Source organism: Ooceraea biroi, chromosome 8 (genome assembly GCF_003672135.1).
Source record: "Ooceraea biroi isolate clonal line C1 chromosome 8, Obir_v5.4, whole genome shotgun sequence".
Classification (NCBI taxonomy): Eukaryota; Metazoa; Arthropoda; class Insecta; order Hymenoptera; family Formicidae; genus Ooceraea; species Ooceraea biroi.
In genome coordinates, this window is record NC_039513.1 from 15,045,729 (window position 1) to 15,059,757 (window position 14,029).

The following is a 14,029-nucleotide window of genomic DNA, read 5'->3' on the forward strand; positions in this document are numbered from 1 at the left end:
CCCTTTACTTCATCGCTTCGCGCTCTTCTCACCGGCGACGGTGCTCTTCTGCTTCCTCGTTGCGCTCGTCGCATCGGCGAGCTGATACTTGCTACCCTCCAGGATGTCGCACGACAATTTGGGATTTACATCGAGCACGGTGAGTGAACGTCCAAGCAGACTTAATGGGTCCTCTCGGGATGACACACCGGTAGTTTTTGTACACGGTGGTCGAAAACGATTCGAGCTATCTATGTGTATTTGTACAGCAGGCAGCAGGAGCGTTGACGTAAATAGCGCTTCTGCAAATACCTCTGTAAATCAGGCTTTATTTATGTTTATTAGCAACGAAAAAAGAATGTCTCTCCTATTTAACACCGACGACAAATAAGTTTCTCGAAATAAGGCGTTTACTGCTTTGTTTACGTCAAGTATCTCCAAAGATTCCGTAGAGCTTTCCGCGCGAAAAGGATGTACACACGAGGATAAAGATCGTGAAAAATGATCTTGAATAACAGAGTGTCAAAGAAATTTTAATGGACTTATTTCTCCAGAACGTAAGGAAAAATTTTGCACGTTTAAAGTGACGGTATATCTAATAGCGCGCGTGTGACGTTAGATGTTATGAGAAAACGGAAAACAGGCTTGCGCAAAATCAGTTGGTCAGAATTGTCAGATTTCGGGGAATTTCGACGTGCGGATCAATGCATACGTTTCATTCGGCGGGCGATGAAAAATATTTACCTTGCCGTACTTGGACGGGATCGTTGGTATTGTAGCGGCGAACCGATTACGGAACGGGATAATAATAAACCGGAGTAATTATTATTAACTATTGCACACCTGATATTTTTGACGGCGATCCTCGAGCGATTGCGCGATGCTTTGATCATGAGCCGATCATGGAGCCAAGCCGAGAATGGAAAGTTTGCGCCGATATTGCGAACGAGAACTTCTCTCGCGTGTCGAAGGACAATCCGTTCGTTCGTTTATCGTTGACGTGTGAAATACCGTCGTTAACATAGTTGCCTCCGTTTTTTGTAATGTGCCGATACAAAATAATTGGCGATCAAGATCGTTGCACAATGAGAAAATGCCAATAAGTAAACGGGCCGAGCAAAACTGGTCTACTGGATACCAAAGGTAAGCTAGCGCTTACTTTTACGAAGTGTCCTTCTCCCGCGACTTTTTCCAGGCGCGCCTGGCCCAGACGCCTTTTTTCTCTCTCGCTTTTTCTCCTCGCGCTGTCGAAGGCGACCGGGTACAATGCCCGTCCTTTAGGCACGCACGATCATTCGAAAGTATCCGAATTGTTGAAACAAGGCGTTCTACAAATGTTTTGTACCTTCTCTTGCAACTGGACTCTTGCAGATCCTTTAACGATCTTGTGAAATTGCGGCTTTTACCTGATGCGTATTTTGAGAGAGCTCTAATATGTTGAATTGAACTAGTCTTGAATCTTATTTTGACGAGTTTGAGAAATACTTGATTGTTTTATTTTTTTTCTTTTTTTTTTATTTCCTTTTCAAGAAATGTAATTTATTACTGATGATGAAAAAGGAATACGGGGAAACCGGGATAATATATTCTGAATATCGTCTTATTTTCCTGCAAATTATTAGGTACCGCACGTCTGTGGGAAACTGGAACGGATAAATGTCTTGATGCAGAGATGTAAATATAGCCGACAATTATAGCCACTCGCGTTGCAATAAACTTGTAAGATCTGCGATAACGTTACATCATGATTTTATCGATTCTTCCTTTATTCCGGAACGGAGATGCTGCACTCGTCATATCTGCGTCAGATATATCAGGTGTCGCAATGGTTTCCTCTCCTATCTTTTAACTGCCTATCTCCGATTAAAAATCAGAGTCGGGCGCCGGTTAAAACTGGTCCTTTCGTTCTTTTCTTTTGATAAACCGCTAGAACTTAAATACACACTGCGATATCTCCATCCTTTTATCTTCGTCACTAATTTCTTTCATAATACACGCCTCCAAAATTTATGGCACGCTTTAACGTCTCCGTTTATCTCGGCACGGTGACAGGATCGACGTATACCGTGGAAACGAATCAATTTTTCCTCGGTAATAATATTCAACGATTGTTCAGCCGGGCGACCCACATGCCGGCCTCGCGGTTTGCAAATTGTATCCTCCTGATAACGATTATTTCTGATTATTTCCTGATAACGCGCGATCATTATTTCTGCTACTGAAAAGCGCTTTTCGCGCACTGATAACGACGGCTTAAATATAGGTATACACGCGCGCAGGTGGATCTCGAATACGCTTTAAGGCGCTGGCACAATCTTTCGTCAGCACGTTGCACCCCCGTTGTAAATATTGAGCGCACGTAACATTGAAAAATGGACTGGTGCACTCGGCGCAAGGCGGCTCGATTGCCTTACCGGTTCGACCATTCTTGTGTAATGGATACGTGACTAATTAAGCGAGCTCGCCGGCTCCCATGTAACGAGTCTCAGCCGACAATTACGCGATTATTCACGCATCGTAACGAAATTCAAGATCGATCGCATGCCGGTAACGCGCGCGGCATGTTTGCATAATGCATCTGCGATTCCTCCCGCTTTCTAGCCACTTACTGCCGCGTTACGGCTCATTATGCCCGCGGAAAAGCACTCGGACCGATTACGGAGCGTAATGTCAAGAACGGAACATGCTCGCCATGAGAAGTCTTGCGACACTCCGGAGCCCATCGGCTCTCGGAGGGTGTCGCGGAACTTTCCGGAGCCAGAATCTCTCAGTTCTTCCCCGATGTATATGTTTCTTTGCTTCTTCCTTTTTTTTGTTTTATTTTTTTTTTATGCAATTTGGCTGCGCAGCTGTCCGCATCCTCCACCCCCGGCGGCACCACAAAGTCGGTTTTCCATTTGTTTTTTCCCATTTGATACGTGTGTCCGCAGGAGATATGAATCGCGCGTGCTCTGAATTGCTAATTCCTCGAGGCCTTCAATTACAGTTGCCTTACAATCGCGCGTGTAATGATATTGAAATTATTTCAATATTCCAAGGCGCAGTAGTATCGTGAATTCTTATGCGAGCGTGACGGCGAAATGTCCTCTACTGATGAAAAAAGATATATAAGTGGCTACGTTATCTACTTTGAACCGTAGTAAAGGTAAATCGTATGCTTCTGCGGCAGAATTGTCGCTTACACCTGAGAACCGAAACTCGCCGCCTTGTTTGTTCGAAGCGAAGAATTGTTTTTGGTCTGTGGAATTGTATTTGCAAAAATGTTAGATAAACTACGATTGCAGGTAGAATGCGAGGCACTTTCTCTGTCGCGTAGAATTTACATTGCACTTCGGTAAATAATTTTACGTGCAACGAGATTGTACAAACAGTGAATGAGGGTAATGAGATAAATTATGACATAGCTAAAGCTCTTTCCTGATAGCGAAGATACTGTGAAAGAAACTACGAAAACAAGTACTTGCTAATCCTTCGTACCTTTGGACCCTTGTTTGTATGTTAACCCGAGATTATACCTGAAGAACGATAAGTACAAGTACGCGCACGAGTTTTGTTGATTAGAGAGACTTATATTAAAAGATTAGAAGCACTCGAGTTTGCAAAGTGTTGTTCTTTTCGAGTAGCTGACAAGTACATCACCTTCCTCCAAAATGTAGGGGAAGCTTATTAGATAAAATGTTACACTTCGATCGTCTTGAACATTCAGATATAAAGAAAATCTGAAGAAGCTCGTGAGACTTATGCGCAAATTAAAAAAAAACTGCAAAAAAGATTGCATAATTAATTACATTATGTATTCTAATGTATAAAATTTCAGGAAAAATCTATAGCTGGAATTACATAGATTTGCATAGATTTACATAATTTTCAAAGAAGCATTGAAAATATTTCCATCAAATGTTACGACGAAAATTGTCCGTCACAACCTTTGATCTTTTCCTTTTGTTCTACATGGTGGGAGATTGTCAACGTTAAATACAATAGAATTGCGTGTAAAAAGATCATTCACATGACTGATATGGATAGAAGAATATTTTGGATGTACGCAGTTTACATTAACGCAACGCATTATCGTGCAATCCTTTTGTATCAAAATTCGACGTAAGCCTCGATTGATCGATTATCGATTGATAGCGATTATCATCAATTGACATATTAAGTCACATTTGCAATTTGGCGGAAAACCGTCGATTTATCGACTTATAAAACTTGATTAATGCGTTGGATGATATGCAGATCGAATCACGTTTGTGGTTTTACATTTATATAAGACACATCTCGTGGGAAATTTTTTAAATAATATTCTACTGTGGTTTTCTTCCACTCCTAATTTCGTCATCTCTTCGGTATCTCTCAGCGACTGACTAAAGGCATAATCTCTTTCTGGCAACCGATATACCACGGCTGTATCTGTTACAAATATATATGTATACATACACAGAATTAACTATTGTGATATAAAACAATTATCATTGATTCGCTAGGTATATCAGACTGCTAATAGCTATAGTTAATGACATTACGTGTCCGCAAAAATAATACGTAAAAGCGAACTTAAGCCATGAATTTTGAGTAATCTCGAATGATATAATTTATACGTCACTGTTAATTTTTTAAACAACTTATTTTGTCGGGGAAAGGGCATGTCAGAAATTGCATAAAATTCAAATTTTGAATATGTAATCTAATTACAAAAATTAATAGTGTTTTATGTTTAATGGGTATTATTTAATAATTTGTAAATTCACGTTACTGATTAACGAGTAATAAACTTTTGCTCAATTTTTGACAAATCGGACTACTAATTCGATAACGTAAATTGGCACAATTTCGAAATGCCGAAAAAATTCCACTTTAATGTCATAATTGACTCATTTGTCGACATAATGCGAATGCCTCGGAGACGGTGAAAAATAAGCGCAAATACGCGTCTCCCACGAGAAAGAATGCGGTTTGGCGATTATTATCAGATATCCCAAGTATAAGACAGATATGAAAGCTCGCACCTCATGTTATCGCAAATAAACGGAACATCTAACAGAATTTAGATAAAGAAATTCACATTCCACATGGAAAGAGAAACCGAATATGATAAGCGCGTGAACTTGTCTGATCATTTACAGCAATATTTACAGCTGCGTATTCCGCTTCTTGATCAATGCTTGCACAATTAAACTCGTTCATAATCCGTTGTTAATCAGACCTGGAACGTGTGTACGTTCGCGTATCGTGCATGTGTCAGTGATGACAAGTGCCCGAAGTACGCATATGGAAGGCTGAAAGAATATACAATGTTTACGATCTTATTTAAACACGTTTTTTATCACCCTGCCGCTAATTGACACGCATGGCAAACGTTTTGATCCCCTCACGCAAAAATCGGTGAAATAAGGGAAAAAGAATCTGCGCTTGTGTCGATACAAATGCAATATTCATCGTTTTCATTTGTATCAATACATCAAATTCAAAAAACATTCCGATTGCATGCGCCACGTGCGTTTTCACACACAAAGAAATGATTAAATTTGTAACGTGACAATATGTGATTATATCTATAATATATAATATTTGATGTATATAAATGATTAAATCTATACTTGATAAAAATGTTTATATTTATACGTTACGTATGTGCATTGAAAAATGCGGATTGAGGATACTTCTTGCGCATACATATTTAAAATATAAAATTTATATTAGTTTATACAATAATATACGTTGCTGTGTATCTATTTAAATTTGAATTAATGGCGAGGAATTATCCCTAATCGCGAAAGTTAAGAAAGAAAAGATATATTAGAGATACGTGTTATCGCAACGTTAACGCGTCTGAATACAATGGAAAATTCTCCACGCTATATGTTTATACTAGATACCTCTGTGTTTAATTATTAAATAATCGGAACTACCTGAAGGAAACTTCCACTACGTTTACCACCGTGTAAACGGTTACACGTGTCGTTAACGGTGCATTTAATTTCAATTTTAGTGGGCATCTTCCGCTTTGAAGGACGAATTAAGCGCTCGTATCCGCGTATTATGCAATTTATGCATTTGCACAGACCGCCGCACGAAAATTTCCCATATTCGTCACATTACGCGCTAAACTGCATGTAAAGGAGACGTATCAACGTCGGGCAATTATGCAGATGTCAGTCAGCGATTTACGCTTCGAGATGGCAAGCGCGGATTTCATAATTCATACGTGCGAGAATTAATGAAGCAGATCTTCGACGATCTTGGATCTACGAGTCCCGTTTGTGCAAGCCGTGGAAAGTGTGGCGCTCTTTTTGCACTTGTGATTATTTCTTACTTTACTAGTTAGTTACTGAGATAGTTGCATTAAGCATATCCAATTGCCGAGGATACATCTCTATTAATGCCGATAAAAATAGAGCAATCTAAGACTAATAAAGACAATCCAATATTAGACAATCGTATCAACCCAATTGAACTAACGGAAAAAGCCGGACGGAACTCCTCAATTAAATTGATATCTATTATTGATTGATATATACTCGCAACACGCACTGCTCATGGAATTTTACGGGATATTACAAAACGAGGAGGATTACATTCATTTAGAAGTAATCCATCGATACGCCACCGATGTTTATCAATCATCGGAAAAATTTGTCAAATTCCATGCTCAAATTTAATTCAGATTTGTTTGCCTCTGGCAAGCTTCAAGCTCGATACGATCACGCAGAGATTGTCATGATCGTAACGATTAAAGCAGAAAGACGCGGCATGATAAGCATGATCTTCCTCTTGAATTATCTTGTATCAATCAAGATCTTGATACAATAGTCTTCATGGCATTAATTCTTATATATATGGTGTTGCATATAAGACAGTAAAGTCGGAATCTATGATGTCGGTTAGTATTAGTGTGCTACGATGCACAACCGTGATGCTTGGATGCATATCGGCGTCCGATGACGGAAGGTGTCTTGAAAGCTGTCCGAGAAACGATTTAGCACGCACTTTTAAAGCCGCACACGTGACATTCCAAGCGCATTTTGCGAGGAAAAATGCAGTGCGTAAAAATATGACCGTCTATTCGTCTTTCGCTTTATATTGAGAGGTTTACGATTAACTGTAGAGGACTATGTGTTTTATTTATAAGAGCACTTATCACTCACGCGATAAATAGTGTCTCTTTAAATGCATACGTGTTGCAAATTGCTACCTTCAGAATTTTCTGCTGATATAAGCGATGCGACAATTATCTACAATATACGTTTTTATATGTTTTATTTTTGCTCTGTATAAACTCATGGTATGTGTTATTCTTGCAGGACGCTCTGCAGGATGTGAAAAAGTCCTCTTCGTCCAAGGTGCATCAGATTAATCAGATTAAGTGAGTACTTGATGTATTTAGTTATATTATCACATAATTCTGCTTATATCTATAGTTATATTTTATATTGTATATACTTATATTTACGAAAATATTTGTGAAAACTGAAGTGTGCAAAGAGTGTCGTAACGCGTGTTATTAGCATTGATTATTGTCTATTTTTCATGAGTATTTACATGTCTTTTAGAGATATTTAAGCGCGAAGACTTACTTGCTTCGAGTTTAACGTCTTTAACAAATGTTTGCAGTTATGGACCGAACGAGAAGCAAAATAGCGTTTATGTTTTGGAGCTCGAAGAAAAGAAGAAGAAAGGCGCGAACGAAGAAAATGACAATTATGATCCGTATGACTACAGAGTGGTGGAGCATCCAACCACGTAAGTTTTATATCTATTTTTCTTGCACAGTCAAGTGATAATTTATTAAGCATATTTGTTTAATAAGATATACGCACCGCTCATATGCATATGTAAATTATTACGTTTATATTCTATTGAACGTGCAATATCTTTTTCTTTCTCTCTCTCTCTCTCTCTCTCTTTCATTAATAATAAATATAATTAATGCTTAAATTTAGCAACATGTGACGATTCTAAAATATTAGCACTAATTCGTATTAATACGTGCGCAAAATTGAATGTAGATCAAATTAGTAGGAGAAATTATTATCAATAGCCTACTGGATATTGAGAATATCTCTGCTATCAAACTCGCTATCAAAAATAATAGATATAACTAAACTGGAAGATTAATCGTGATTATTTTCTAATGGGAAAAAAGGCATGGGTATTGTAAAGGCGAGAAAAAATCACTTGAAGTGTCTATGATATGAACCTTGATTTAAGAGTATATAAAGTGCTACATCATGATGTAATCAATATCCTAGTGCCTATTGTCTATCTATCTTAATAAAATTGTTATCTTGATAATATTATAAAAATCCTAACAATACTATCTCTAACACTCAAAAGAATGGAATTTAGATGCCATCGGAATTTAATTAATAAAACGTGATTAAAATGCAAACATTCACTAGCAAAATGTCGAATAAAAAAATGTCCGATTTCTTTAGCAAGTTGATTGGATTTTCAGTGATGCGGAGACGCTGCTTCATTTGCTGAAGGGTAGTTTAGGCACGGGAATCCTCGCGATGCCAAAGGCTTTCTACAATGCCGGATACGTCGTCGGTATGATAGCCACGATCATCATAGGTCTACTTTGTACATACTGCATGCGAATTCTAGTTCGCTCAGAATACGAACTGTGCAAGAGGAGAAGAGTGCCGTCCATGACGTATCCGGCAACTGCAGAGGCTGCTCTGCTTGAAGGACCGGTACTTTTTAGGCCGCTCTCCAGAGCTTCCATGTGAGTACATCATCTTATATTCACATATGCATTTTTTTAACTTCAAAATTCTTAAAAAATATCTTAAAATAAAACGTACAAAATATTACATATTATCTCCCATATATTTCTCGCGTGTCATTGCTGGTAAAAAAATGCTTAATGATTAGATAAGCCGATTGTATTTAAATGCTACAATTATACAGGGTGAGGCACCTAAAACAGGCCACCTGAATATCTCGGCTGTTATTGGTGATAGAAAAAAATGTGTCAGACCAAACTTGCATGGTTTCGAAGGACACATAATTTGTTTTAAATAATTTTTTATTAGGTGGACGCGTAGAGGTCATATGAAGGTCAACTTCATTTTTTTAAATGGTATGATACAGAAATTATAAATTGACATGTTATTTGTCAATTTTAGTCTTCAGTGACCTTGAATGATTTTGACCCGTAGATCAATGTGCGCATCTTCAAACGCTCTACTAGATGGTACGTAAAAAAACATATTATACCATTTAAAAAAACGAAGTTGACCTTCATATGACCTCTACGCGTCCACCTAATAAAAAATTATTTAGAACAAATTATGTGTCCCTCGAAACCATGCAAGTTTGGTCTGACACATTTTTTTCTATCACCAATAACAGCCGAGATAGTCAGGTGGCCTATTTTAGGTGCCTCATCCTGTATAACAACCGTTATAACATTTCTTTTAAAATAACGAGAATACAAGATGATGGTAAATCGTACTAGCTTTATAAAAGAGAGCTTTGTTCTTCGTTTACAGCCACATAATAAACACCTTCCTGATGGTATATCAGATGGGCACTTGCTGCGTCTACTTGGTATTCATCTCTAAAAATCTGCAACTGGTAAGTCTTCCTCTTACTTTCGTTTCTTTACTTGTCGTTACTTACTTTCATAGATCCTTAGATTTCCTAGAAACATCATACACGATTTAATGTTGGACTTTTTATTTAAAAAATGTTTACATGTTCACCGTTCTGGCAACTTACTACTATGTGTTTTATCGGTACATGATAAAATGTTAAAATAAAATCGCGCTGGACTTTAAAATTCCATCCGTAGTTTCACATTCAATACCGTTGTCAGCTCCATGTCGCATTTGCCTGCTTTACATCGTTGAATAATTTGTCCAGGTTTTTTCCCCGTGCGCGGAAACGGTCCGATATCACGTTTCTATCGACATTAAAGCGCGTAGGCAAGTAGAAAAGTGAATAATCCAGGTCAGGGAAGTACGCCGCAGGAATACGCGAGTAGACAGTCGCTATAATTAATGCGCACGCGATTGAGTCAAGGTAATTGTACACTTAACACAGCCAGTCGGTCAGTGACATTTTCGATGATGTGTTGCTCGTCGACGAGACGAGACGAGTTCGAAATCGGCACAGTGTGATCCGTTCTTGCGCGGGTCCACTCGAATTTCTCGAGGGCGATTTAACTTGCAGATTTCGTCAGTCCGAGTTGCGACAGATTCGGCCAGTATAGAACGATTAAACAACCTGTATCATTGATGCGATGCAAGCCGCCCATAGTAGAATGATATTTTGTATGATATTTCCACTGCGGACAGAGAGAGGAAAGTATTTTTTATTTCAAAAGGAGCACGCGCCTTGCGAAGTACTGGCATTAAATGACAAGAAGCGCGTCACCGCGGATTATAGAAATTATAAATTGACATGTTACTTGTCAATTTTATTTGTTTTATATTGTTTCACCGAATACTGCGAAGCGCTGAGTGATTTATTACGGAATTTCACTATCTCGCCGGTCGCACGGGAATCATTGCAACAACGCGGAGCGAATAGAATCTTATCATGAGTGCAGGATCAAGTAGAAGTAAGAGTCGCTTACCAGTCGGACAAGCTTTAATTTAAGCACCGTTCATACGAGGATCATTCGATTATTCATAAAATAGAACTTTTTTCTCAGAACTTTTTCGCAAATTTTTCTCTTAATTCACTGCAGTCCCTCTCGATTATTCGCACGTGTGGAAATGCCATTGCAGTGCACCGCACTTGCAAAATTCAAGTTTTCAATCGCCCAGCCATTTCGAAACGTTGTTCAGCATAAATTCAAGGACTAAATTGTCGACGGTTTTATTCGACTAAGTATCTCTCAATTAAATCAGAGTGGAATGAAGAGCGACAGAAAGCGATTTAAATAAATGCCTCGTGAAATCGTTTGACAGTTACTCTGTTTTAACAAAATATACTTTACGTTAAAAAAAAATGCTTGCTCACGTTACGGTAACACGAATCCTTTTGTTTGGCTGCTGTATACCGAAGGTAATTACGCCGCAATATACGTGGACAAGATGTAATCCGGCGATATATGTAAGGCGCTGTAAGCTTTATGTGGACGACACCTTAGCCGCAAGTTGGAAGGCGTTGCGTAGTACGCAATGTAATAGATAGTTAACTATCGTTACGACATGTTATTATGGCGAGTGGCATGTGTCCATGTGCATGGATGTAACGCGTGTGTTCACGTAAACCTGAATGCCGCCTGCATTAGCAGGAGCGACTGCCCCGACTTCAGGGTCGGATGCGAAGTGAACGGAGCGCAAACTTGATATATTAACTGTATAGTTAAAGAGCCACGATAAATATCAAGGCACACCGTTAAATAAGTCTTCAAATATCAACGCAATATTACTCACGTGTCAATTATTCGCGGCATGCGACGTGAACTTTTGCTTGAAAATGCAAAAGTGAAGGAAATGCAGAAATATAAAAATGTAAAAATAAATAGACAGAAATATAAATTACGTAACATTTTACATATGTATATATGTTACAGTTTCCGCTATTTTTAACGAGAATTGTTATGAGTGATAAAGCATTTGTTACACGATATTATTACCAGGAAAAGATCACAACTAAAATAAAAACGCGCGTACTCCGGGAATGTTTCGCCATCCCGTAACGAAAAATTTTCCGTTCGGCAAAAATTAACATCCTCGAGTGAGAATAACTCAGAGAGTTACTCAGCGTGAGCACAAAAAACGCATGGGGACCGTGTTATCAGTGTAAATTAAGTGTCTCAACAATCCGCGAAATTCCGAGATAGTAATTTCGCTTACGAGTCTAAGAATTTATCGGGAATTCCCAAACTTGCAAATTGTGACTAACAAGTCTAAGACTAAGGAAGATTGACTCGAGGAGTCAATTAATTTGATTTATAGCTCCTGTCGCTCGCATGCCAGCACGCAGCTATCGCAAACGCAGCTGATGAATTATTCCTATCCGGAAGTTTCTGCGGTGGCAGGTTATTCACTCTAGCATTGAAGCAAGGCACTGCGACACGCATTATGCAATATTCCAGTGACGGATTTACCGGTAAACGATCCGACAGATCGTTTAAGACCCCAATCGCACAAGCTAAATACCTCAATTTGAGTATCGAGCAACGCTAATCCACTTTGCAGGTCCACTTTGCTAATTTTGCTCATTTTCCATATTTCCATACTGATGGAATGTTCCTAGCTATGATACGCAACAAGTGGAGACAATAATCGTCATTGTTTCGTATTATCACATGCTACTTATGGTCTCTTTTAATAAGCAACATTTTTACGTGATAAACAGCAATTTTTACGTGGTTTCGTCGAAACGCCACGTTCACAGGTTTGCATGAGTTGTCTTATGATTCACTTAGCGGACTGTTCGATGAAAAGATTATAGGGAAGGCTCCTACTTTCATGGTGATCTTTATCTGTACAAGTGTGCAGATATGTACAGCTATTTTCGCATGAATATAGAGTAATTTTGTAATTAAAATAATTAAAATAGTAATAAATAATTAGGAATCACAAGCTACTTTGCTATATGTAGTTCATATAACAGGATTACGTATGGATTAACGGATTACGTGTAGACGATTATCGTGAAGCACTACATGTCGTAATTGATTGTTGCTTGGAAGCAATATTCGAGCAAGGAAAAGTGACATTATCGCGATGAGATTAAGGACGACGCTCCCTAAATGGGAGGCCTCAAGGTGGTACGGATCTGACAATGAGTCACGTTAAAATTATTCGTTTCTGTCTCTTCACATCGAACTTTTATCGATACGTAAATACTGATAATCTCTCGCCCAATCGGAAAGCTTCTCCATCCGTGAATATCTCTGATCATTCTGCGACCGGGCGATAATAAGCGTACAATCAGCGGCTGCTGATTAGCGAAACTCGCTTTACGCGATAAACACAATTGGCCCAAGTGCAGACTTTGATTTTCAAGGGTGCAACTGATTGCACGTGAGCGGTGTGTCACGTCGGTCTTACGTAAGACGAAGGCTAGATCCGAGAGTGATAAACGGGAAGCGTTAAACCATGCTAACGCGCCCATTTCCGCCTGCCCTTGAAATCGAAGCGTGCTAGTAGTAACGTGAGAGCAAAGCCGTCATGTGACGCCGTTAATCAGACGTGATGACGATCATGAAATTAGCTAAACACTCGCAGGATTGCGCGGCATCAGCGGCTCGGCAATCGCGACGGTATTTCCCCATTTATAGGTGGAAATTCACAACTGCAGATCTTACGGCGTGAATCTCTGATTGGCAAAGTGCCAATTCTGTGGCAATGATGCAAGGAATTAGGGCTAATCATGTGCGGTGACATTTATTTTCATCGGCAATTTTTTATCATTTTTCTTTCTCCCTAAATGCCAGAAATATCTCGTTACGTTATGCCAGACTGCGGCACGAATCGGCGATCTGAGATACAATGACGCACGCATTATGAAAATTATTTACTCATGTTCATGTTTATTTGGAATTATTCGAAAATTGAGAACCGTGGAGAATTGATCTGAGCGAGGCAATTTCCCCTCTCTGTGAATCCTGTACGGATAATTGCATTTTATTAATGTCGCTGATATCAATGAGCTGATGTTTTGTAAGCGATCTGTAATATGATGGCACATAACGTAATCTGTGTATCTACAAGCCCCTCTTTTGTGTCTCCATTGAGCTTTAATATGTTTACTTAGCCATTTATATTATCTCTTATATTTAAAAAATGCATGATTCTTCAGAAATGAATTTACTATTAACAATGATAAGATTATAAAATCAATGCTAGCACAGAAAAATTAATTTGATCCAAGAATATACGACAATTATTAATTTCTGCTAAAGTTTTAGTAAAGACTTTCACGAATCTTGTGCCGATTAATAAATCCAATTTTCAACGGAATTCCGAATGAATGAGAAAATGAGAGAATATAATGCCATCCGTGCGTCGTTATGTTTACAGATGAGTGCTTGACGCGATTGAAACGCGTATGTGTCGTAAATAAATGGAGGTGTGTGTAA

At 38.7% G+C, this 14,029-nt stretch overlaps 1 protein-coding gene across 1 annotated transcript in view; it reads left to right on the top strand.

Annotated features, from left to right (window-relative positions):
- The window catches only part of LOC105285650 (proton-coupled amino acid transporter-like protein CG1139), an 18,637-nt gene continuing 4,608 nt past the window's right edge, over positions 1 to 14,029 (top strand). The window contains exons 1-5 of the mRNA XM_011349985.3: positions 1 to 139; positions 7,281 to 7,342; positions 7,591 to 7,719; positions 8,435 to 8,707; positions 9,477 to 9,561. Of these exons, the coding sequence (XP_011348287.1) occupies positions 104 to 139; positions 7,281 to 7,342; positions 7,591 to 7,719; positions 8,435 to 8,707; positions 9,477 to 9,561 (585 nt within the window). The 5' untranslated portion in view covers positions 1 to 103. The remainder of the gene's footprint in view (positions 140 to 7,280; positions 7,343 to 7,590; positions 7,720 to 8,434; positions 8,708 to 9,476; positions 9,562 to 14,029) is intronic.